Below are 27,411 nucleotides of genomic sequence, written 5' to 3' on the forward strand. Positions count from 1 at the left end.
CTGTCAGAGCTCTGGATCCCTGCAGAGTTTCCAGCAGAGCATCATCTCCTACAAACTGCAGAGTTTAAAGGCATAAAATCAGAAATGTTTGAATTCAGGTGTCAGGAAATCATGTTCATGTTAATGTGAGCGACAGTCAGGGTCTGATAAAGGTTTGCTGTAGTTGTGAGGTAAGAATCTGTGCGCAGATTGATTTGTGTATGATTTGTATTGTGCTGTTTTTACAATATAGACATAAACTTTATAAGGCAGCTATAAATAATGGAAAACAAACATTAGTGTATATACCTATCTGCAAGCACAAAGACCTGCAACTAATGATTTATGTTATTTTACGTTAATCAAAACTTTAATGCGATACATGTAATGTATAAAAATATACTGCTCGAGATATATATATATATATATACATATATATATATATGTATATATGTATATATATATATATATATATATATAAAAGGGATAAGTGGAAATTTTCATTTTAAAGTTAAGTTGTTGGATACTTTTTTTGTTCTGCCATAGTGTCTCTTTTATGCGGCCACTTGGGGGAGCTATAGTAGAATTTTTCCAATTCTATAGAGACTATTTACATTGTAGATGCCACTAAACTGCATCAAGTCCTGCAACCTCTTCAAGGACCTCAAAATCTCTCCAAAAAGTTCTGCAACCTCTTTAAATCCCCTGCAGCCTCCTCCAGGGCTCCTACAAACTCTTCAAGGACCCCCATAATATCCCCAAGGTTCTCTGCAATCTTTCCAAGGTCTTCTGCAACCTCTTCAAGGCCCTCACCCACCTTCCTATGATACACTAAAACTTCTTCAAGGGCTCCATCAACCTCTTCAAGGATCCCCACAATCTCCTCACGGCCCCCTATAATCTTGTCAAGGGTTCCTACAACCTCTTCAAGGCCCTCACAACCTTCACAGGAAGTCCACCAACCTCAGTGAACTTCTACAGCCTTGTAAAGGGCTGCTATGATGTATTCAAGGCCCTCACATCCTCCCCAGGTGTCCTTTAACCTCATCAAAGTCCTATAACCTTGTCAAGGGCATCTACAGCCTCTCCAAGGCTCTTGCAACCTCCAAATAAGTCCCACACACACACACCTCCTTAAATGCTCTTACAACCATTTCAAGGCTCTCACAACCTCCTCCGGTGTCTTTTCACCTCATTGAAGTCCAAAAACCTCATCAAGGACTCCTAAAACCTCTTCAAGGCCCCTCACAACCTCCTCAGAGAGTCTTACAACGTCCATAAAAGCTCCTACAATCTCTTCAAGGCCTTCTCCAGACCTTCAAGAAGATCTGCAATCTCCCCAAGGTCCCCTGATTCATTTTCTTTCTTGTTTACTTCTAATTAGTTCCCTAATATTAAATTAAGTTAACAGGTCTATATTTAGTTTAACACAGTTGGCTAAATATATTCAAATTTGAGATAAAACACATTTGTTTTTAAAATGAGCCTTTTTCTGTCGAACTGAATGAATCATTTCTCTGTTTCATTCATAAACCTGTTGAATCTGTGTGTCTGTGGCCAACACACACACACACACACACGCACACACACACACACACACACACACACACTCCTCTAAGCTCCGCCCCTCCCGGGCAGAGACGGGAGACCGGCTGGTGAATAAGTAACATTCATTAAAGAAGCGGACAGACAGACAGATACTGACCCGTCTCTAACTGTCTCACCTCTGCAGCGGCTGACCGTCGGCACTGTGGCCGGTGTTTGACGCTGTTGGTCGGTGTTGGAGTCACAGACGGACCGCTGGACCGACAGATAGCGGACAGGTAAGACCTCTCACCGTCGGTACTCATCCAACTGTGTTTCTGTGGTGCTCCCATTATTTTTCCTACATAATTACATTTACTCAGTCAGCTCACTACTTATTTGACACCTTCAGTCAGTGGTGAAGTACATATTGGCCTACTTATGTACTTAAGTACAAATTCAAGGTACTTGTAGCCTATTTTACTTAAGTATTTTTATTTTATGCTATTTATTCTTGTATCTCAGAGACAGATATCATACTTTCTACAGCGTTACATTTATCTGACAGCTTTATATAATAGGTGAGGAATATGCAGACTGAGAATATACCAAAAGAAATATATTAATTTTATAAGTAAATGTTTTGTACATAAAATGTCTTAAACTACCTAACAGTATGGCAATATTAAATAATATAAATGAGCTCCACCTTGAAAAATTATAACAGCAAAATGCTAATGACTTTGTTATGTATCATTCCTAAAATTAAATATTACTTTAAAGTACATTTTTATAGTAATACATATATACTTTTACATCATTGACACTTTCAGTGCAGGACTTGTAGTGGAGTATTGTCTTAGTTTGATGTAAGTACTTTTACTAAAATAAAGGATCTGAATACTTGTTCCACTGTCTTTAGTTATAAGTTGGAAATCCAGATTAATACAAAATATGATCAAAAAATAAATTATTCTGCATTAGAATGGGTAAAATTTTATTGATCCCTTGTTGAAATTGATAAACTACCCAGCAGTACATAATGAAAAAATATTTATAGTCCAATAATATAATATATAGTATTCTGAAATAGGCCATTCTTCATAATTTAAGATCCACTTACTGGATCATCCTTGTTCCTTAAATTAAGATTTTTTTGCATTTATTTTCAAGTTTATGAGTAAAATTTGACATTAAAAATTAAACAAAGTTTAAATTCAACTCCACAAATCCAACATTACTAAAATTAAATGTAACAAAGAGTTTATTTTATTTATTTTTTTTTAGAAGGTATTTATCTAAATTTGTAGGATAAACTTAAAGCTCTGGAACGTATAAGATATTGTTACAGGTGATGATAACAATATATTTTAAATTTACAACACTTTTATTTCTGAATATTTTTGAACCAGTATGTCTTGAGAGGACATTCAGACAATAAAAGTAATCATAATCATAACTTTATTTATGTATCAGCTTTCAAATTAAAGTGCTGCAGTAAAAACAAATAATAAAAGTAAGTAATTGTATAATATTATAACACTGTGATGATGAAAGACAGTAATGTCTGAGCTGAGTGAAGACTAGTTATTATATGACAGCTGATGCACAGAGCGAAGTCACAGACGCTGACAGTAACCTGTTTGTAAACTCATCTAATCGCTTTGTGCGTCCGTCAGCGTTCCTGAAGACGATGTTCAGACGCCACAAACTGTAATTACTGTTTTACACTTCACCTCGAAGTCCCGAAGAGAAAAACCTGACAGACAGCAGCTCAGAACACACGGCATGTTCAGTACAAAGCAATGACAGCAGCTCATCAAACTTTTCTCCACTTTCGCACGTCCTCGGTCGTTAAACAGTGGTATCTGAATTCATCAGTCTCTTTCTGCTGACAGGTTTAATTTGAAAGTCGTCCTCGACTTCCTGAATGTCTGGATGAATGCCTCCGTTTCTGTGCAGCTGCTCTCTTCTCGATTTCCACCTTCACGCTGCAAAAAGATAATTGCTTTTTATGGGTTTGCTTTCATCATCCAGCAGACAAATGTCTTTATCCAGCTTCTTTTTCATTTTTCTTTATCGCATCGTATCGTTCTCTTCAGACACAGAGAAAAGAGTAACTAACAATTTTTCATTACTGATTAATCTCCAAATTATGCTCTCTAAGAAGCGATTATTTGGTCCATAAATGTCAGAAAATAGGTTTCCTAAAACTCGAGGTGACATCTTCAAATGTCTAATTTTGCCCAACCAACAGTCCAAGGCAGAAAACAGTTCATTCTTTGGGAGTCAGGCTCTGTCTGCATGACAGATATTTTTGGAAACAGTTTTTTGCTCTACATGGGGTGTTAGGTCTCTAAAATACATAGTTTAATATAGTTTTTAAATATTTTCCAAACCTCTTTGAAATCTGAGCAAATTTGTGATTTATTGTTAAAAAAAAAAGAATAAATAAAAATGTAGGGAGAAGCAACTTAAGAAGACATGGCCCATAAAGGAAGCAAGATATTTTTTTAAAATCACAAAAACATCTCTGAAAATGGGCATGTAATATGGAATATGTAGACATTTTTTCTGCATTAATTTAAATATTCAATTGTCATAATTATTGATTGGCTGCTTGAATTGTGGGGATTCAATTAGTTAAAGGTGACTATTAATGGATTATTAACAGTTTTCTTATATATTTAAAATAATGTTACAAAATAAGAAGAATAAATATTTAATTTTTTAAGCATTTTGTTGAAGTTTTTTTTTATTTTTACTTTTTATTTATTTGGTTTTTATTTTCAAGTAATATTATTGTAAGTTTTAATTCTTTTTTTTTTCAATTTTGGGGCAATTTCTTGTTAATTTCTTGTCACTGTCTTCCCATGTTTATGAGTGAAATCAAGCCAATTTGAAGAAAAAACGCTGATCTTTACTTGCTCCGCAAAGGTTAGAACCAGCTGGTGAAGATAACAAAGCTTTTAGCAGCTAAAGAGACGGATATTTCCCTCAGGAGGAGGTGGAGACCAAAAACAGAGCTAAAAGTAGAAATATCATCAGCTGATACAAACACAAAGACTCTTAGTGAATCATCATGTTGCTCTGTAACATCTAAAAAGTGATAATGCGTCAGTGTTGTGTTTTGAATGTACCCTGTGCGGTTTGTGACCACAAGCAGGACTATAGATCCGGTTAGCAGCTCAGTTAAAAAGCAGATGCACGCACTCATGCTCGCAGGTAATAAAGTGATTCAGCTGACTGACAGTTGACGACGGTAATAAGCCAAGAAATGTAGCCGGCAGAGGTGTAGAAGAAGACTGCCAGCCAATAAAAACATGAAAATTCAGCAGGTTTTCAGGCCTCCGGGCCTAAAAACCTGAAAGCGTGTTACAATAGTAACACTGAACCTTTGTTAGCAGAGCACTTTTGGACCTGATGTTTCATGATGAGTCACACTTCTGACAATCTGCTGACTCAGTTTTTCCTCAAAAGCTTTTATTGAATGAGGCTCTAAACAAACAATAATTGACGGATTAACAGAGTTACCAAATCTTTTTATAAACTCGCTGAAATGTGGCGATTTTTATGTAGCTTCCATGTGAAGTTCCTGCTGCTCTTGTCATTGTTTTAAACCTGTCGACTTCCTGTTTTCTCCTCCCGCAGGTCACACGGCAGTGATGTCATCGCTCCCGCTCTTCCTCCTGCCCTTCCTCATCCTCACTCCGGCCTCAGCGCTGGAGTTTCGTTACCATGACAACCGTGCGATCGAGCAGTACCTCCTCCAGGTCAACGCCTCCAACCCCGACGTCACACACCTGTACAGCATCGGCCGCTCCGTCAGAGGTAACAGCACACCTGTCTGTCTGTCTGTCTGTCTGTCTGCCTGTCTGCCTGTCTGTCTGTCTGTCTGTCTGTCTGCCTGTCTGTCTGTCTGTCTGTCTGCCTGTCTGTCTGTCTGCCTGTCTGTCTGTCTGTCTGTCTGTCTGTCTGCCTGTCTGCCTGTCTGTCTGTCTGTCTGTCTGTCTGTCTGTCTGTCTGCCTGTCTGTCTGTCTGTCTGTCTGTCTGCCTGTCTGTCTGTCTGTCTGTCTGTCTGTCTGTCTGTCTGTCTGTCTGTCTGTCTGTCTGTCTGTCTGTCTGTCTGTCTGTCTGCCTGTCTGTCTGTCTGCCTGCCTGTCTGTCTGTCTGCTTCCATTCCTGGAAGCTCATTTTCTTTAACAAAGAAAAACATCTGGAAACTATCTCAGAGTTATGACTTTCCATATTTCATAATTATGACTCTCTGTCCCCCATTTATGAAGAAAAAGAAAAATTCTGTGAAAAGATCTCTACTGCAAGAAAAAACAATCTCTTAAATACAAGAAAATATGTAATAAAGTTCTTATATATACAAGAAAAAATTCATAAGTACGGGAAGAGATTTCATGTCTAAAAGAATAAAAGATTTCATAAATATGAGAAAACAATGCATAAATACACTAAAAATCTCATAATTGCAGCAAAACATTACATAACTAAGTGAAAAAATCCCCAAAATTTCGAGTAAGGATATCAGAACTATGAGAAATAAAGATCTCATAAGTATGAGAAAAAATCATAACTACGACAAAAAAAGTAGTATGAGAAAATATTTCATATCTAAGAAACGAAAGAATAAATGAATGTGAGACAAGATCTGATAACTACAAGAAAATACCTCATAATTATGAGAAAAAAGATCTGAACTATGAGATAAACATTTTTTTTGTATATACAAGAAAAAAATCTCATAACTATGAGAAAAAAAGATTTCATAAATATGACAAAACATTGCACAAGTTCACAAAATAATCTCATAATTACGACAAAACACATAACTGCAGAAAAAGATCTGATAATAATGACTCTTCGTAGCACAAATAGTTTTCTTCCTGAGTTTATCAATCAGAATTTACATAAAGAGAATGACCAGCAATTTAACACACACACACACACACACACACACACACACACACACACACACACACTCACTCAGGGGATGATGACTGACTGATAAAGTGTCCGGTGTCAGTCACTATGGTAACCATGAGGCTGACTTGAGTGTGTGTCCGTTGGTGTTTGTGTGATCATATAACAGGACTGTAAACGGAGGTTGATTTAATCTGAGGGACGACTTAATCTGACTAATCACGCACACACACACATGCACACACACACACACACACACACACACACACAAACAGCTAATCTGAGCTAATCCAGGGCACCAGCTGGCCTGCGTCCAATTTGTGCGTGTGTGTGTGTGTGTTTGTGTGTGTTTGTGTGTCACCTAGTCTGTGTGCAGATAGTACATTTTTCCTTTATGTTGCTGTGATGACTCGATCACACTTTACTGCCTGTGTGTGTGTGTGTGTGTGTGTGTGTGTGTGTGTGTGTGTGTGTGTGTGTGTGTGTGTGTGTGTGTGTGTGTGTGTGTGTGTGTGTGTGTGTTACAGACCTGCTGAGGCTTGCAGAGCTTCATTCATTCATCTACAGTAGTTCCACTCGTTGAGTTTAGAGAACTTTTTCAAATATGATTAAAATAATGAAAAATCATCTGTTTACCTCCCTGATTACTTTTCAAACTACCTCAACAATTTTCAGCTGTTTGACGGCAAATCAGCGTGTTGCAAAGTTCAGCCTGCGCTGCCTTTAAATCTCATGTATGTTTGTATTTTCACTTGAAGAAGTCAATCACGCAGTTTGTTCTTTAGGTGGTTTAACGTAGTGACACACTGACTGTAATCCTTTCTCAAACAGGGTTAATGATTCCATGTTTTCACACTGACGGCTCACTCAGATGGACTTTTCTTTGTAAACATTAGCTTCAGTCAGCTATTGAGTCCAAGTCACAGAGCTGAGCTTCTGCCTCAAAAAAACAAAACAAAAACTGTGAAAAATTCTGTTAAATCTTTCATTAAATGAAATATATCTTTCTTTATTTTGTTTTCTAGTATCCATGAGACTCTAACTCTATAACGTACTAATAAAAAATGGAATAAATAAGACACATGTGATGTAATGAGTGTAAATTTAATAAATCCTGTTCCTGTGCATCCAAAACTGAAGCTGAAAGGGTGCCTAGAGTGACAAATTTTGACATGTAGGTCTTGTGTCGGTATTTGACGAGTTGCGAGTGATAATGGTTTTGTCTGAAACCAAATCACAAAAGTAAAATAAACCAAAGAAATATTTCATAGAGCTGCAGAAGTGATTATTTTCTGTGGCTTTGTCACCTTTCACATGTTAATTATGTAAACGTACTGATGCACCGGAGCAGCTCTGAGGTCTGTTTCCTCACTGGAGGAGAAGTGGAATAAGTCTGTCTCAAGCAAATGTGCTCGGTTAAGAATTAAACTTTATCCAGCTTCAGTTATTCAGTAAAAATCTGAGCCGAAAATGTAAAACACGTAATTTATAAAAACTCTGTGTCTGACTGTCGTCGCTGCAGGTCAGCAGCTGTGGGTGCTGGCTCTGGGTCTCAGTCCTCACCGTCACAACGTCGGCATCCCCGAGTTCAAATATGTGGCCAACATGCATGGAAACGAGGTGAGTGAACACACACACACACACACACACACACACACACACACACACACACACACACGACAGGACCCCTCCCTGCTGACAGGAAGCAGGACTAAAGAGATCAACAAAAGCCATTCAGAGTCAGACTTTTGTATTCAGACGATAGACCGTGTGTGTGTGTGTGTGTGTGTGTGTGTGTGTGTGTGTGTGTGTGGTGATCTGTATTATTCTCAGCTGAATGTAGACAGTACGCTGAGTCAACACTGGCGAATTAGACGACATTATGAAACAAATCTCTGGCTTTATGAATTCAGCAGATACAACGGTAGCAATAACTGACAGGAAAAAACTTTATTGACTGAAGGTCCAACACAAACAGCAGGAATAATAAAGCTCATACTCAGGAACACTGAGAGAGATTAATAAATCTGGCTGGATCAGTTCACTGAAATCCTCACATTCATCTTCGTGGTGACAAACGGTCACAGTTGTGTTCGGATCACATTTGTGTCATTTTACTGCTGCAGATGTTTCAGACTGTGCTCATTTTAACCCCTTCATAGACTGTCGGGTAGTTTAATCTGCAGCAATGCATCATATTGTATAAGATCAAGAGCATTAGAAGCCAACTTTGATCTTAGGCGGGTTGGTTTCCGGACTTACACTCGGCTCGGGTTGTAATTTTTTCAGTCTGCTGAGGACTGTAAAGGTGATGTATAGTCACTGTTTGAAACCTGTGCTAAGTAGGTTTGTTTTTTGAATATGGAAAGCAGGCGATGAGTACCTTTAAAAAAAGGACGCAAAAATTAGCAAGAAATTAGTAAAAAGTTACAGGAAAACTACCTGAAAATGTCAGAAAAGACAAGAGAACAAAAATAGGAAATAACCTGAAAAAGTTCTAAAATGAGATAAAAATAATAAATATAAATGAACACTTATAAATATTGTTTTCTTTGTATTGTTCTTGGTTATTTAAACATTTTCTAATGATTCTCTATTCTCTTCTGTCATGAAAGAGACCTGTTGTATGTAATGCACAGCACGCACCATCAGAGCTCAGTCTCAGGTCTCTTCTGTTGGAACAGGCAGCTGAGCTGAGAGACACAGAGACACGTGGTGGTGGAGGGAGAAGTTACAGGACTGTAAACAGCCGGCGGCCAGCAGGCAGAGAGAGACTGTGGAGAATAACAGCATGTTTTTTCACATCTAACTTAGTGAATTAAGGATTTATTTTGACCAAACCAGATATGGTGATTGTTGGATCAGTGGACTTTTAGGTGTCTTTTATGATGAGTTAACAAGGCAATTAAGCCTCATCAGTCTGCTTTGACCGTGAGAAAGTTAAATTCAAAAGTTGTGCAGTTGTATTTCTCTATTTAATAAGGAAAATAGGTGCAAAACTTTTACTTTTCCTAACATTTTGTGATTTTTTATTGGGTATTCATTAGCTTAAAAAGCTGAAAGTAAGTAGCACACTTGCCATATTCACTGGAAATACATTTTAGATAATGAGACAAAATTAGATTAAACTAATGTATATATATACATTTACAGTTTTAAAGAAATAATAAGACAGCAAAATAAGAGAGAAACTATCTAAATGGTGTAAAGGAAACTCTTAGCGACCTCTGACAAGCATCTGGTTACCGTGGTGACGGTCTACTGCTGATCACACTGCATGTGTGTGTGAAAGTCAATGGAAATGTCCTTAAATAGACAAGTCACGCCTCGACACACACTCACACACACACACACACACACACACACACATACACACACACCTACACTCACACTGTGTGTTTCACAGTCAGCAAACAGAGTCAGTCGAGTGTGTCGGTTCAGAGGAAACTTCCAGAAAAAGGCCTTTTCACGGACTCTGCACACACACACACACACACACACACACACATTATAACAGCAGGAATGCAGCCTCTGTGAAAAAGTTGAAAAGGTGTCGTGTAGAGATCAGTGTGTGTGTGTGTGTGTGTGTGTGTGTTTATGTTAGCAGTTCCCAGAAAACATCTTTCTGTGTGACAGGAGTTTAATTTCTTGCGAGGCTGACAAACACACCTATGTCCTTGTTTATACTGCGGAGACGGAGGAGCTGTCGTCTGGTGACGACGGCGCAGGGAGCGCAGCTCGATCAGACAGACTCGTACTCTTTCTGTCTTCTGTCTTCTTCCTGATTCGGTCCCCTGGAGGCAGCGCTGTTCATCACACGCTGCAGTGCGAAAGGGCTGAACAGAAGAAACAAACTGATGATTGAGTCTTTCTTAGCGCTTCACTTCAACAGACGTAGAGCTTAAAATGTAAAGCTTTAGGGTTGTGTTTGAGGAAAGGTCGTCTATAAAACGTCCTCTGAGGAGCATAAACGTACTCAGTGAATTATATGAAGTCCGGCATGTAGAGATTACGCCCAAAACCACAAAGACTTGAGACATGGTTCAAAAGACTTGTAAATAGTTAATGCGTGGGTACGAGTTAAGATCACACACTGACAGCTGAACGCAGAGTAGACTGATGATAATGGCATCAATTGCACGTCCTCTTCAGCTGCTATCTGTCCCCGTCTTTAGGTCCCATTCACATATTACAGCACAATCATGCGCAGGAGGCCAGAGGCCAGTCACAGCAGCCCCAACATGTTTCTAGGATTTTGGCTCCTTTCTGGGGTTTTAGTACTTTTTTAGGATTTAAAGGACGATTTGAGGACGTTTCAAGGATTTTAACATGTTCCTTGGGTTTTGGCATGTTTCTAGGACTTAAGGAAACTTCTAGGATATTAGGACATTTCAAGGATTTTAGTGATTTTAGGATTTCAGGATGTTTTTTGGATTTTAGCACATTTTTAGGATTTTGCTTTTAAGGCTTTTAGGACGTTTCTAGCACGTTAGGATGTTTCTAAGATTTTAGGGTGTTTCTAGGAGTTTAGCACGTTTCAGGGATTTTAGCATGTTTGTAGGATTTAATGATGTTTCTAGGATTTTAGGATGTTTCTAAGATTTGAGTTCGTTTCCAGGATTTTAGCATGTTTCCAGGATTTTAAGAAGTTTCTTGCATTCACGACATTATCAAGATTTTAGGACGTTTCTTGGATTTTAGGATGTTTCTAGGACTTTGGGAAATTTCTAGGATTTCAGGACATTAGTGACTTGGCGGGGTGCATTCTCATGAGCAAAAGCAAATGCTGCAAAGGTTTTTCTTTATTTCTGGTCATGTTGCACCATTTTTTCTCTTTTTTTTTAAAAGATTTTTATTCTGGCTTTTATTGCCTTTAATACAGTGCAGCTAGAGAGTGACAGGGAAGAGGGAGAGAGAAAGGGAATGACATGCAGAAAAGGGCTGCAGGTTGGACTCAGCCGACATGAGACGGACACTCTACTGGGTATTTGCAAGTATTTGCATCTTTCTCCTGCAAAGACAGCCTAGTTTCATGCGAGGACCCGCTTTATATCTGTTATCAACATTACATGTTCCAGTGTCCACATACTTCTGTCCACTTAGTGTTTGCATTCTTGCTGCTCGTTCTGTGTGTATAATCCTGCTGTTTGTGCGGGAAATGGTGTACGCATTGTTTTCCTACGCACTCATTGTTTACACATCTGGTCTCTGGTAGGAAACTGTGTTGTTTAACAAAACTTCAAAAATACATGAAGCAAACAGGACGCAAACTCCGTCCACTGTACAGCAGAAATCAGACGAGGTCAGACGAGCGAGGATGTGTCTGTCGTCAGTGTTCAGATGAGCAGAAATGAAAAGTGTCGTGTTGTTCTGACAGAGTGTTGTTCAGTCAGCAGCAGGAATGCAGTCTGTACTTTTCCTGAGAATAATTACTGATGCTGTGAACTTGTATGTTCACTTATGTCAGATCAAACAGACGTCTTTCGACGGCTCAATCTGCATCACACTTAACAGCTCCTCCATCGTGCTGAGATTCACTTTGATGCCTGATCTTATCTGAACTGTCGCGGGTGGATATTTCAGACTCTATAGATGTCACTAGGCAGGTTTCCATAACAGATCTGCACAAAACTTAAGCCATATTTTTTGAAATGTTGATAAAACACAATTCTGAGATGACGACGTTTTCATTGAGTGATGTTCTGCGATTTCTCCTCTCGTGATAATGTTCTGAGAAGCATGGCGCTGGATGTTCAAAATACTAGCAGCTTCATTTCTATTGCAGCCACCACACTAGCCGTCTTATTTCCAAATGAAGGCGACGTAGGCGTGTTATGCGGCAAGAATGGAAAGGAAACCCCCTTTATACGTGGGAGCGGTCACGTTTTAGGGATTTCTGGGAGCTGATAGTCCACGATTTCACAGAGGAATTGTGGATTCAAAACTTTCAGACGATCCGCTCAACTTTTGCAGAGTTACATGATGCAAAAACAGCTTTTGTAGCTCCTGCTGCATCATGAGGGAGCCAGTTCCTCCTGACATGCACACAGCCATAGCATCATGTGACCTAGAAAAGCAGAAAAAAATGTTTCCATTGCAGTTTGGTGAAATATGGCTTTTCCGAATTGCCACCTCATGCGCGTGTAAAAACTTGAAAAAAGTTTTTATTAGGCATATTTTATAATCGTTGTTTCAGTTTGTGCAATTTTAGGGTTAATGGAACCCCACCCACAGTCCGAGATTTCCTTGAGTGACTTCACTTCCTGCAGAGGAAAGTCACTGGTTTGGCGTGTGCACTAAAACCTTTGAACACCCTTGAACAGCTGCGTGGTGGAGTCAGTCATCACTGTTATTACCAGCTTTGGTAATATCTGAATCAGGGACAGGAATAGGTTGCAACACGCAGTTAAAGTGGTCAGTAAGATCAGTGGTGTTAAACTGTCTGATCTGTCTCGTGTCTCGGCTAAGAGTGTCTCAGAGATATTTGGCAGCGTCCTCTTCATCCTCTGCATGGACGATCTGAGCTTTTAGCCTCCGGATGGAGATTGGCAGGTTTAACAGGCTCAATAATTTCTTCATTTCTCAGGCCGCCAAACTGTTAAAAGCTCACAACGACCAAACTGATAATTAATTCCAAATTAAGTCCTCGGGTCTGATGAGGATGGCTTCCTGCTCCTCACTTATTCACGTGTTAAATGATGTTTTTATGCCGTCAGGTCAGTGACAGTGTGTCCTGTGGCTTTATCTTTCGAGTCGCCTGTTGTTTGGACAAAAGAAGTTCTTTGACGATTGTTTTGGCTAGGGTTAGTTTTGACATTTTATAGACTTAATTTATCTGCAAATTAATCAATAATAATAAAAAATAATGTTTGCTTGCAGTCGTAGAGGACTCTGTATCAGATCACAGCAGCTGTGGAGTCGGCTGGATGAAGCAACCGAGTTCACAGATGAACTGAATCACAGAGCAGCCGCCGCCTTCCAACGCGAATCTGCTCACACAATCAGTTTGTTTTCTTAGATTGATTATGTATTTTTTTTGTTTTTTTGTTACAGAACATTATGCGTGTGTGTGTGTGTGTGTGTGTGTGTGTGTGTGTGGGCGACAGCGGGAACAGAGCTTCCTTCCCTCTTTGACTGCTCTGCAGGCTGAACTCGCTGCTGTCGGTGACTCTGAGCTGTTATTGTTTCTGAGGACGTTTTAACTGAAGTGAAGCCGTAACTCTGAACATAAGCTTACATCTGCTAATGCACAGCAACGTAAACAACACGGCACTGATGGAAACTTGTTATCTAAACTTGTTTGAAGTTAGAGACAAAACTATCCAACTGCTGATCAGCGTGTTTCTGACAGGAACACAGGAGCCACAGTTCCACATATCAATACTTTTTATGAAGAAATAGTACTTAACATCAAAGAAATCACGTAGGAGAGAGATATATGTTTAATAATTTGTGATTCATCATTAACTGGTGACATCTGAACACATTTTAACCCTTTGAGACGTGAGCAAATTAGCTTAATACCATTCAAAAACATGGGAAGGACAACAAAGTACTAAGAAAATTACAGAAAAATTTAAAAATAAAATAATAATAAATGAATAAATAAATGTAAAACATAAATAAGAAAAGAATGAAAGACAAATAAATTAAAACAAAAAATAGATGACCTGGAAACAGTCCTTACAAAATTATAATAGTTAATTTATCATTGAAATTGAAAATATGATAATTATAACATGTAGTTTAAGTAATGTTTCCCTTGCTTTATCAAAATCTACTGATTTCTTTCAATTTGTGGAATATTTCTAACAGATTTGCCCCTTTTTCCCATGTTTTTAAGAGAAGTGGCACCATTTTGCTTGAAAGGTTTAATTACCACACAATCAGACATTGAGAAACTTAAAGTATTTTAGACATTTTAGGCATGCTGATTGCCTCATCACACACATGTTAAAGCATGAAGACAACAGCAGCTTGGAAGCAGAGTGCAGCACAAAGAGGAGTGCTTATATGTACAGAACATGAACTAAAAAGTTATATGGATCTATATCTGCCTTTTTCCGTATAGATTGTGCTTTCTTCCCCATATATTTTCTCTTTATTCTAATTATTGTAATCATTTTTTCTTGTTTGGGTTTGCATTAACCCTCAAATTGCACAAATTGAAATCACGAATATAACGTACACCTAATGGAGACATCTCGCAAATGATTTCTATCAACATTTTGAAAATATCGCTAAAGTTTTGCACAGATTTGTAATGGAAACCCACTTAGTGTGTCTTACTGATGTATTTTAAAAACAGTGGAGGAAAATTAGACGTCAGGCTGGAGTTACACACACTGCACATGTTAAAGCTGGCTTCAGATTGTGACGGCAGTCGAGAGAGAAAAGAGAGACAGTTCAGATGAGTGTTGAAGGAAAACAAAATGATGGCCGGAGGCAGCACGAGTCCTGACATGTGTGTTTGTGCATGTGTGTGTGTGTGTTGTGGTTTTGCACACACACACCTTTTCCCCTTTCCCACCCTTCTCTCTTTCTGCCTCCTGAGGCTTCATTCATTCACAAAGTTTTTTTTTCTCTGTCTCAGAGAAACAGCCTCCGACTCGTCTCCGGATCGCATTTCAATTCCTCGCTGACTCACGACATCACTTCCTCCCCCGCCGTTTCCAGCGGGAGAGAACACGCATCAAACTGAAATGTTACGAAAAAAAAGCAGACGTTTGGGAAATGAATGAATAGGAGGATGAATAGTTTCTTAGTCTGAGTTTCTTCTAAAGCAGCAAACTTCATTCAACTAATAATCATAATTATTAGTTGAATAATTAATAATTGAAATAATTAATCAAATCGGCCCCGAAATTACTCAGTATTTCTACTGCACATTTTCAAATTTAACCCTTTGAAACCAGAATCAGTTTTCTTGTGCTGTGGTCAGATGCCTTTTACAAGCCTTAGAAAAGTGGTTTGATTTCTTTCGGAAACATGGGAAAACAGAAATGACCAACTTGTCAAGAAATGTATCACAACTTGCTAAAAAATAGTAAAATGTGACAAGAAAATCATCTGCAAATTAGTTTTGATTATTAGAAATTTAAAAAAAAAAGAAAAAACAGGGAGAAATGTCCCAAAAGCTATATTTATAATTACAATTATTTTAAGTTTTTAAAAAAAATAATTTTCTAAGTAATTTTATTTCTTTTTTTTAATGTAAATTTTCTTGTTACTTTTTTTTTTTTTTTTTTTTTTAAAAAAAAACTAATTTCTTGCTTATTTTAGGGCCATGTCTTGTTAAGTTCATTGCCTTTCAATGGTTTCAACACTTCAGTTATAATTTAAATGGACTCAAACTTGCATTAAATATGTGTGTATATGTGTGTGTGCAGGTTCTCGGCCGGGTGCTGCTGCTCCAGCTCATCGACGACCTGCTGCGTGGTTACCGTAACAACGAAACATGGTCACTCCAGCTACTGAAGAGCACTCGCATCCACATTCTGCCGACGATGAACCCTGACGGCTTCGATGCGTCGGACACAGACTGCCAGTACAGCCAGGGCAGGTACACACACACACACACACACACACACACACACACACACACACACACACACACACGGGTTCAACCCCGTTTACATCGAAAGACTCTCGTGAGAAAACAGCTGCTGTTTCTAGTCTGCTGCAAACATGTCAGTCGTGTGTGTGCATATATGTGTGTGTGTGTGTGTGTGTGTGTGTGTGTGTGTGTGTGTGTGTGTGTGTGTGTGTGTGTCAGACCGAATGTCAAAACAGACTTTAAAGACTTGAGATGACACACACACACACACACACCATTTTTGATGTGTATAGACTAAACTGTGAGACGCTTCAACGCCCAAAACACTCTGATAAGCAGGAAACCAGACACACTGTAGATCTGTATCACACACACACACACACACACACACACACACACACACACACACACTCACGCACGCACACACACACACACACATACATGTTACAATCATGATAAAAGCCTTCAAGTATCAAAATAGAAGTGTTTTTACTACTTCTAATGTACTGTATATAGGACACTGTCGTGTGTGTGTGTGTGTGTGTGTGTAGAGTCTGTTAGAGGTCACCTCTTTCCAAACCGTATAAGGAAACATTTCACTTGAGCAACTTAAGATGGAAAAGAAAAATCAGCCATTGATATTATTTCACTTCAGTTTGGGGCAAAAACAAACATGTTCAAATGTCATTTTTCTTGACTCTTGTGCTGCGATGTCGTCTTTTTAACACACTGATTTTATTTCTGGTGTGTAGACAAACAATGCTTGCTGATATGACTCATTAGTCAGGTGGATGAAGAGAAAATATCATAATGTTATTAACTTATTTTCAGGTTTTCATGTTAAGCTCTTTATTGCTATCATCTAAAAAAACGAAAGAAATTTACACTGTATGCATAATAGAACTATAGTGGAAGAAGTACTCAGACCCTTTAGTTAGTAGAAGTACCAGTGCAGTGATATAATGATTTTATTTTATTTTATTTTATTTTATTTTATTTTATTTTATTTTATTTTATTTTATTTTATTTTATTTTATTTTATTTTATTTTATTTTATTTTATTTATGGTCATTGATGCTTTATATATTATATTTAGTATGTAATATTTAGGAAAAATCGTTCATAGTCCTGTCCTATTATTTATTCAGCTTTTTTGGCCTTGTTTTTAGCTGTTATGTTTATTTCTGAGAGCAATGAAAAAAAAGCAGTCAAAATTTGTACGTATGTTCACACACGACCAATTAAGGTGATTCTGTTTTTTGTTTTTTTTAAAGCATTGACAATTAATTTCTCAGCTCAATGCACTTAAAGTATCCAAAATAAAAGGAGTGGTCCTGCAGTAAAACGGCCCCTGTGACATCGGCTGTATAAATAAAGCTTCTCTCACTTCCTGGAGGGTGGAGGATCGTGGGAAACATAAGTGCCTTGCCCATGGGAGCCTCGGCAGCAGCTGCTGTTTCTCTTGGACTGAATGGATGAGTCCTGGTTTGGAGAGAAATATCTGATCGATTATGGGATGGACTGCGATGAAATCCGTTACTGACCTTTATGTTCCCCTGAGGGTGAATTGTAATCACTTCTGATCACTTATTTTATCGTCTATTGCCATCAAAATGTTCAATTTATCAAACACTTTGTGCACAAATATCTGCAAAAATGACCCATAATCCTCAGCTGGACTTTGTTATCGTGCTAACTGCTAAATTAGATGGTAAAGATGGTAAACACCTGCTGAGCATTATAATGTTTGCATTTAGTTTAAAGCAGCTTCACGTATCAGTTATATATTGTCAATAAGAGCGTAACACTAAAACACGCTCTTACTTACAAATTATGAAAAATATATTTACAGAATAAAATCCACATTGTGTTTTATTACCATTCAATATCTATTCCTTTAAAATATTTGTATTTGTTCACAGTTTCTATATACAATTGTATATATACTTCATTGTTGCTTTTAGTATACATTATTATATTGTATTTATTTATTTATTTTTAAAGTATTTTTTGTTCTCCTTTGTGTCCCGCCTATTCTCTCAGTTTACGACAAATGACACGAGATATTAATTTAGGTGACTAATTCATGGATCGACTAGTCGTTTCAGCACTTAAACGGTGTCCGTCTCTTTCAGGGGCAACTATAACGGCGTCGATCTGAACAGGAACTTCCCCGATGCCTTCGCAGGTCTCCGGAGGCAGCAGCCGCTCGCTGAGGAGAAACGGGAGGCAGAGGTCAGTCATGTTCTTCCATATTTGTCCTAACGTCAATAAATTAACTAAAAATTTCAACCCAACTGTGAAATAATCCACTAACATGTACAATGTGTGCTGTATTTTCTTCCTCTATTGTTGTTAACCCTTTGAATCCCGGATCAATATCAGTTTTCTTGTGCTGCGTTCAGATGTCTTTCATGACTTAATTGAGTCGGTAACCAACTTGGCAAGAAATGCCTCACAAATTGCAAGAAATTCGTAAAAGGTGACAAGAAATTTACCAAAAAATAGTTTTGAAAAAGAGAGGAGTATTATTAAAAAAATATCCAAAAAAAATAGAGGAAAATGCCCAGAAAACTATATTTATAATGACACTAACTTTAAATTTTAAATTATGTTCCAGGATTTTTTTTCAGGCCCTTCTTTAGGAACATTTGGGGTTTTTTTTAAATTATTTTTCCTATTATTTATTTGCTTTTTTTTCAAATGGTTTTCAAATGGTTTAATTTTTTGTTTTTTGTTTTTTGTTTTTTTTGCTCTTTTTTGGGCCATGTCTTCTGATTGACTAATTTCAGGTCAGAGCTGTGATTGGCTGGTTGAGGACAGAGAGTTTTGTTCTCTCAGCGAACCTTCATGGAGGAGCTCTGGTGGCCAGTTATCCCTACGACAACAGCAATGGAGGTACACACACACACACACACACACACACACACACACACACACACACACACACACACACACACACACACAGTCAAACAGCAGTGTGATTCCAAGCAACAAGACGACCGTGACTCTGTGAAAATGAGACCAGACTAGGTGGTCCACAACAATCACATTAATATTTGGGTATATATGTTCTTTAGGATTAGAGTATTTTGGGGTACTTTTTTTTCCTTTTGTGTGAAAGTGTGATGCAGAGAGAAGGAGGGAGACAGGAAACAGACTCTTAGACTGCTGACATCGTGGAGCAGCGGCAGATAAATATACAAGTTGAGTCGAGAACTTCCCACACACTGCGATCACAACAAAATACAGACCTCTTTTTTTCAGGTTTTTTTGGGGGGGACCGGCTGTGCCTTCTGCAGACATTTTTAAAACTAAAGCAGTTAGTTCCTTCAAATGCAAATAAAAACTAAAATAAAATGAAGCGATGTTCACATTGCAAAGGAAGTGTTCCAAAAAGTAAAACACCAGAGAGGTACAAACATACAGAGCTCTGTGGTTAATATAAATATATAAACCAGACTTTTTTTAATCAGACTAATACAAATACAAATTATTTTAATTAGCTTTTGGGCTGTTTTTTTTTTATCCAAATTTTAATCTGCTATTTATGTTTTTTTATTTTATTTTAAAAATTAATTTTCCTCTTTTTTTTAGTCTGTGTCTTCAGAAGAAATACTTTTTATTACTCTGTGTATAAAACATGCTCTTTTATTTCAACATTAAATTGATGACTATTATGAGTTACATTTTTGGAGTTAAAAAATGTAATTCTGTCACGCTTGCAGGCAGTGAGCTGGTGGGCGGGGCCAGCATCACCCCTGACAATGACGTGTTTGTTCACCTGGCTAAGGTGTACTCCCATAACCACGCCTCCATGCACTACGGCGACCGCTGCGAAGACAGCAGACCGTTCCTGGACGGCGTCACCAACGGATACCAGTGGTATCCTCTGGCAGGTGTGGTTTCGTTTATTTTATTTATTTATTGCATTAATCATTAGTTCAAGGTCCACACATTATAAATTACCACATATTCAGTTTTATTTCATAAAAATCTAAAAAACATGTCGGCTTGGAACTCAAAAAGTAAAAAAATCAGCATTTCAAAATAAAAGCTCCGTGCTCGAAACTCACTTCAAAATAAAGTTTGGGTTTTTTTACAAACTTGTCGTCCATTCAGAATGGACCTGGGACCCACCAGCTGGGAACCACTGCTTTAATGCAAACAGTCAGTTTCTACATGAAGGCTTCCACTGTTTGTAGCTCAGCAGTTGTTCAGTGTGAGTTTCGTTCCTCGAAGGACTCGAACGTAAACCTGCAGAGATACTAAAGACGGAAACATCGGCGATCTGGTTTCCTGCTGCAGAAATCTGATCACTGCAACCTGATCGCCTGTATGTGAGGGACCAGTGCACTGCAGCTGGAAAAACATCCTCTTCTCAAATCATTTAGTCGTACTGCAGTTAAATTCAACATGCACACAGATGTCGCTGTTTTAAGTCGAACTCTGTTATTTTTTTTTCATTTAAAGTCTGATTATTTAAATCTCTTACGCAGTTGGTGATGATCTGTTCAGACTGACAGAGTAGAGCTTCGTTCTGTTATCTGTATTTATTTCAGTGCTAATCACATTACACAACTTTACACTCAGCCCAAATAGTCCTGATTAACCCTTTCAAACCTGGATCGGACACCTTTCACAAGTATTTCATATTGGTCTGATTTATTTCAAACTCGTGGGTCAAAGAGGCAAAGAACAACTTGGCAAGAAATATACCACAAATTGCTTTTTGGATTTGCAAAATTACTTTTTAAACTGCTAATAAAAATGTCCAATGAGCTTTATATTTCTAATGGCCATAATAATATATTTAAAAATATTTTTCAAATGTATTTTAATTTTAAGCAGTTTTTTTAGGTAATTTCCTCATTTATTTATTGTACTGCCATTTTTTATGCTTTTTTTTCTATTTATACTTTGAGGTGTTACTTTTATACTAATTATAATTTCTTGCTAATTGTGGGGTAATTTCTTCTAAGTTGTTAATTGCCTTTTTCTCATGTTTTTGAAAGAAATCAAGCCAATTTGCTCAGTTTTCAAAGGGTTAACTGAGCTGAGTTCATGTCCAAGGTCGCCTACGCCCTAAAAATGGGCTGTACATGAGGGATTAATATTTAACTCCAGGGACGTGGATTTGGTCATGAATTTGGTCTTTCACTTGGACAGCTCATGTGCTCATTTGTTTATGTGTGCACCTGCTCTGTAACTCTGAGCATGCAAACACACACACACACACACACACACACACACACACACACACACTCTCATATACTCTGCTAAACGTTATAGAATGTGTATTTATAATGACTGCCCTAACATGCCAACTTGCATTATCGAAACATAAAGGATAATGGGATAAAATCCTGCGCTGTTAATCGTCTCCAAACATCGAGATTCTGTAAGTCAGTAGTTCACATATTGGCCCTTTCTTTTTTTCTTTTTTTTTTTCAAAAATAGTGGAAAAGACAATGAAAAAAAGGAAGAAATGGCCCCAAAATTTGCAACAAAAAAGTATAGGAAAATTACCGGAAAATTTAAAAATAATAATTAAAACAATCATACAAATTACCTGAAAAAGTGCTTAATACTACTACTACTACTAATAATAATAATAATAATAATAATAATAGTGAAAATGATAATAATAATAATTTCAAATATATAATTATGATAACCTTAAGTATAGGTTTGGGGCAATTTTCCCTAGCTTTTCTAAAAATAACTTTCCAAATCTAGTAATTTCTAGCAATTTGTGGAACATTTCTTGCCAGCTTGCTTATTGCCTTTTTGTGTTTTTATGTTTATTTAGTTTTCAAAAGGTCATACCATCTCATGACCTGTGTCAGAAATAGTGACTTTGGTGTAATTCATTCTTTTTAGGGTAATGGGGAAATGTCTCAAAAAATATTTGATGCAGCGATTTCTTTTTTATTTCCAAAATATAAAGTATCTAAAACTGTTTGGTACTGACAGTGTTTGAATAATATTAATGGCGACCACCGCTCTTACAAAGAAAGAGTTAATATAACAGCGCCCCCTGTGGTCACAGTTTACAGACCTCTCCGTGTGTGTGTGTGTGCGTGCGTGCGTGCGTGTGTGTGTGTGTGTGTGTGTGTGTGTGTATACAGGTGGGATGCAGGACTATAACTATGTGTGGGCTCAGTGTTTGGAGTTGACTCTGGAGGTTTCCTGCTGCAAGTTTCCACCCGCCAACCAACTTCCTGCTATGTGGGCGGAGAACAGGAAGTCTCTGCTTGCCTTCATCCGGCAGGTCCACCTCGGTCAGTACCTGTCTGTCCACCCGTCTGTCCGTAACCCTCCCGTCTGTTTACCTGTCTGTCCACACATCTGTAAACTTCTGTCTCTTTTCTGGTATTAAACTGCAACTGAACCAGGATCAATACTTCATAATCGCCTGATGCTCCCTGCGTGTGTGTGTGTGTGTGTGTGTGTGTGTGTGTGTGTGTGTGTGTGTGTGTGTTCAGGGGTCAAAGGTCGTGTGTTCGATGGTTCTGGAGTGCCGGTTCAGAATGCGGTGGTGGAGGTCAAAGGTCGCAGGAATCTGTGTCCGTTCAGAACCGATCAACACGGAGAATATTATAGACTGCTGCTGCCTGGAAACTACAGCTTCACGGTAAACACACACACACACACACACACACACACACACACACACACACACACGCACACAGATACAGAGACCTCTAGTGCTGGAACAAAATCACACAAACCACAATATAGTGAATACAAATATTTAGATTTTAAAAAATAAGTTCAAACTTATTGTTTTTAAAACATTTCACCATTTAAAATATATAAATAATATAATATAAAATAAGATAATTTATGTGAAAAAGTTTTACGTTACAAGACATCTTGACAGCTAAAGCAGGACAGTTAGTGACAGAGTGTCCCAGTAATGAGTCCTAAAACCTGGAAATGAGTCAGTATTTCAGTATTTATTGTAGTTTGTTTATTGCGTATGGTTAGCTTTTCACTTCTGACGGTTGCATTTGAGTTTCAAAAATCCTGAAAGTGGTGTTTATTGGTGAAGATGATCTTGCTGAACAAATGATGTGAGCATCATAAGCGTTAGTTTACCACAGAGCTTATTTTCTGCCATAATCCAAATCCAATGGAAAAATCCCACAGGTTTTTTGATGAGAGAAATATGTCAATGATTTGCAGCAACATTGATTGTGACAGTTCACCTAAAGGAAATGTGTATTTTCTCCATATGCCAAATATGGTTTAAAAAAATGACTTCATTAGGTAGGAAAATAGTAAAAAAAAAAAAATGCAAATTGTAAGGCAAAAGCCCAAAATGACACCCAGAAATAATACAAGTCATGTTTTTATGCTTTGATGTCTGTGGGATCAAAAACTGCAGTTTGAATGAGTTTAAACTTTGATTTTTTTAACTTAACAGTCTGAATGTAACAGTTTAGTTCACTGTGTATTTTTGTTATTGAAGGAGCTGAGATGGAGATTCCAAGATTAAACAAAAAAATACACAATCTGGCCAAAATTAATGCCATATGCCTGAACACAGCCGAAATTATTGCCGAAAAATTGTGTAAAATGCGCCAAACAGTCCCTGTAAGAGTTAAACTCATGACACATTGAAATCTTAATCTTTCTGATCGACAGGTGACGTATCCAGGTCACGAAGTTTTGACAGAGACACTGAACATCCCTCACGGTCCTGATCACTACTCCGCCTTGAAACACGACTTCCTGTTACGCCAAATCCCCACGACAACCGGCCGCACCCCGGCTAACCCCACCCCAGCTAACACCACCCCTACCTGTAACTACACTTTACACCTGGAGGCGGGCGGAGCCGTCTCCGGGCCCTCGTGGACAGGGCTGGGTGCGGGGCTCGGCCTGGTGGCGGCGCTACGATCCCTGATCAGCTGAGGCGTCGTTGTGCTCGGTGTGACGGTTGCAGGTTTGAACCCTTGACCTGCAAGACGACAAAGGACAGTGACATGTGGTCCAACAGAGATTTCTGAAGGTTAACCACTCGCCGCCGGCGTCGTCAACGCCGACAACTTTGAGGGCAAAGGGTGGAGTTTACAGCAGAAAGCGGCAGCTCATGTGCATGTCCTCCGAGAAAAACGCGGTGCTGGAAGGTTTTGGAAGTTCTCGCCCAGCTAACAGGCCATTTTCACAGACATTTTGACGCTGTCATGGCTTACTGGGACACACACATACGACCTCACGTTGTGTCAATCACATTCGCGCAATGACTCCGAAACTTTTGTCCATCAAGTTTTCGGAACAGGTTTGATTTTTTTTTTTTTTTTAATCTGTCAAAAAGCCTTCAGAGAGTTGTTTGTCTAAGAAGTACCGAAGAAAATGTGGCGGGAACACGTACATCCCAACACGTTCTCATCTCAAGTCGTCACATTTTGCCGCTGCACATGGCAACCAAAAACAAGCAGATACTGACACAAATGGTTAGGTTTCGGAAAAAGAAGGCACATGTTAAGGTGTAGAAAAAAAACATCAAATTCAGACAGGAAGCAAACACCAGACTCCTGCATGAAAGTCTGGGGTTTGCTGGACCCATCCACCTATAGGGACCTTTGTGCTCCTTATATCACACCGGCAACGTTTCAACCCGACGCCATCCAACGGCGAATCACGTGGACGCAACATGTTTCATCCGGCTGCGTTCTCAAGTGACACCGACCAACTGCAGTTCATGCTGCCGCTATTTTAAATGTCGGTGTGATTAACAACTCTCTGGGAGGCTTTGAAAATCTCCACTGAGAAGTGAAATTAACCACTTAAATCTGAACATGTGACAACTTTGTATTTTTAGAAAGAATTTTTTATTATTTTTTCGATTTCCTTCAGTATCTAATCCAGTCCTATCCTAAAACCAGGGAGAACTCCATAACAAAAAAGGATATAAGGGAAAAGATGAGGAGTTACAACAAAATGTTATAAAAATAATTTACAAAGTGCAACTACACTGCCACTTTCCTGCGCTATAGCGACGAGATATGCACAAGAAAAACAGCTTTCAGAGAGTTCATCGTATTTAAGGGATTCACAGGAGTAAAAACTGCTGCCTGAGGATTTATTTTTCCCTGCTGAAGCGTCCCGTCATGTGAGGGGGCGTGGGTGGTGATAAGGCTCATTAAGTGTGGTGGAGCCGGACCACGTAATTTTATACGAGAGGAGGAGCACTTTAAAATTAGCACTTGCAGGGACTGTTTTTAGAGACGGTAGCATTTAAAAAGAACATTACAGTATCCGAGTGTTGAAATGAAGAGATGCGGCGCATTAGTCATCTATCTAAACTCACTGAGGCGTGTTTGATTTACGAGTCCGAATGATTCATACAAAGTCATAACACATGTTGATACAGGCGTTAATCCCTTCTGCTTATTTCATTTCAACCAAACCATAAATTCCTACAGGAACAGCTTAGTTTGATTCCCAACCTGAAGAGACCGGGCGGCAAAATGCTTTATAAGATATAAAATATGAAAAAGAAATCACATTTTTCTAATTGTGCCTTTTTTTAGAATTGCAAAATATGATCTTGTCTTTGATTTCTGTTGCAAGTTAACATCCATAAATCCAGCTAGAAATATTAGAAAAAATAAACTTAGAATTATCATGTTTTTAATGTTTTTTTTAAGTAATGGGTGATGGTTGTACGTTGCACGTTTATGGGTTCACTGCAAACAGGAGCTGCTAATAGATAATTCGGCATTCTATCAATGTGCCAATTTGTCAAAATGTGAAAAATATAGACTTAAAAAAATGTTTGTAGCCCACATTTAAAGATATGACTCCATGGAAACATTATGCTTTCCAGGGGTGTTTCTAAGTTTAAGGACATTGGGACATCTGTATCTGTTTTTTTGTTTTTGTTTTTGTTTTTTTTACATTATTAGAGATTGTTCGTTATTTGTGAGAGGGGTGCAAAAAGAGGGAGGCATGTCAAATAATTTTTTAAGCACTAGGGAATCTTGGCATAAGGAAGGGCGTATGTAAACAATTCAATGGCAGTATCTGATATTTATTTTACCACTGATTTCTAAAGAAAGAATGTTTTCCTTAAAAAAAAAATGGTGTTTTTTTGTGTTTTCTTTACATTATTAGAGATTGTTTGTTATTTTGAGAGGTTTTTAAGAGGTAATTGTCGGTAATTTTTAAAAAAATCTTTTGGTGATTTTTTTAAAAAATGACAATTTACAGTTTGTTTTTGATTATAACTTTTTGGCAATATTTTTTCTTTAATAATTTCAGGTGATTTTTTGTAGTTTTGCTTTTTTTCTTTTTTTTAAAAAAATGGCATTTTTTTAAACTTTTAATTTTTTTTTAAGAAAATATGCCTTCCAAACAAGTGAGCCCACCAGAATAAAATTAGCCATAATCTCACTATTTACCTTAGCCGGAAACTTTAAAAACAGACATTTTCATTGAATTTTAAAATTTCAGAAGGGTCCCGGACATATCATGTGGTAGGAACACTTCATGCATCAAACTTCCAAACTTAGAGCACAAATTTCCCCCAAATAAAAGTGGGACAAAAAACCATTCATATAAACTTGCCTCATGTTGTACAGAATATCAGAAGAATAACAGAATATCCTGTTAACATCCTTCTTTTATTTTGCCAAAATGTTGGGAACCACTAGTTTAAACAAAAAAACTACTGACAGGGAATCAAACCTATGACCTCCGTATGTGCAGTGACACTGCTGAACCCTCAGCTCATACAGTATCTGTACACAGTATGTATTTATATACAGTATTTATACACAGATGTGTATCAGGTTCAGAGCAGCTCCAATAACAAAACAGCAGCTGTGATGCCAGTTTTAACGCAGGCGTCAGAGGTCACTGAACTCCTCCTCATTTTTCTCCTTATTCAAACTTAATTTTTTTTGCCAAATATCTTGTAGGTTTTTCTACTTTTGTACTGTTTGATATCAAACTCCTCTGTGCCATGTTGTAACTGTAGTGACTGCAGGCTTCAGTCACACCTGAAACACCTCACAAACGTTTTTGCTTCTGTTGCATATTTCGTTTCACCGTGAAACGCTGCAGCGTGAATCCTAAAGGACATGAAGTTAAACGGTCAGTAAACTGGTTCTCAAAGGAAACGTCTCATTAAAAGCACAAAATAACTTAAAGTTTGAAATGTGTTAATTTTGTTGGGTGGTGTGTTTGGTTTTTGGTGGGTATGATAACAATAAACAGCACTTATGGTAAGTATGGTACAATATATAGCCTATTGAACTGTATAATAGCAGAAATTAGGGTTTTTTTAAATGATAGGCTGATTATGAGACTTTGGTAATATTTTGAGTCAAATATATGTGATGATGAAGATAATTACTAAATTTTTTGAAGGAGTAAAAAAAGAGTGAGAACCCCTGCAGCTAAA

At 38.0% G+C, this 27,411-nt stretch overlaps 1 protein-coding gene across 1 annotated transcript; it reads left to right on the forward strand.

The window, feature by feature from the left end:
* Nucleotides 1-529: 529 nt before the first annotated feature.
* On the forward strand, nucleotides 530-27,165 carry cpm (carboxypeptidase M). Its single transcript, XM_088072803.1, has 11 exons — nucleotides 530-1,323; nucleotides 1,712-1,802; nucleotides 5,155-5,334; nucleotides 7,959-8,056; nucleotides 15,826-15,998; nucleotides 18,128-18,227; nucleotides 18,785-18,890; nucleotides 19,721-19,891; nucleotides 22,124-22,276; nucleotides 22,481-22,629; nucleotides 23,646-27,165. The coding sequence occupies exons 3-11, from the start codon at nucleotides 5,169-5,171 to the stop codon at nucleotides 23,913-23,915; spliced, it is 1,386 nt and encodes a 461-aa protein (XP_087928929.1). The 5' UTR covers nucleotides 530-1,323; nucleotides 1,712-1,802; nucleotides 5,155-5,168; the 3' UTR covers nucleotides 23,916-27,165.
* Nucleotides 27,166-27,411: the final 246 nt, after the last annotated feature.

Source organism: Plectropomus leopardus, chromosome 22 (assembly GCF_026936395.1).
Source record: "Plectropomus leopardus strain MGB_pleo_1.0 chromosome 22, ASM2693639v1, whole genome shotgun sequence".
Classification (NCBI taxonomy): domain Eukaryota; kingdom Metazoa; phylum Chordata; class Actinopteri; order Perciformes; family Serranidae; genus Plectropomus; species Plectropomus leopardus.

What these genes read in the sequence shown, in the direction of transcription:
- cpm (XM_088072803.1), top strand. Translation starts at nt 5,169, where the DNA reads ATGTCATCGCTCCCGCTCTTCCTCCTGCCCTTCCTCATCCTCACTCCG. An exon ending in TGCCAGTACAGCCAGGGCAG is followed by an intron (nt 15,999 to 18,127) that starts GTACACACACAC and finishes CGTCTCTTTCAG; the next exon opens with GGGCAACTATAACGGCGTCG. An exon ending in CTGGAAACTACAGCTTCACG is followed by an intron (nt 22,630 to 23,645) that starts GTAAACACACAC and finishes TCTGATCGACAG; the next exon opens with GTGACGTATCCAGGTCACGA.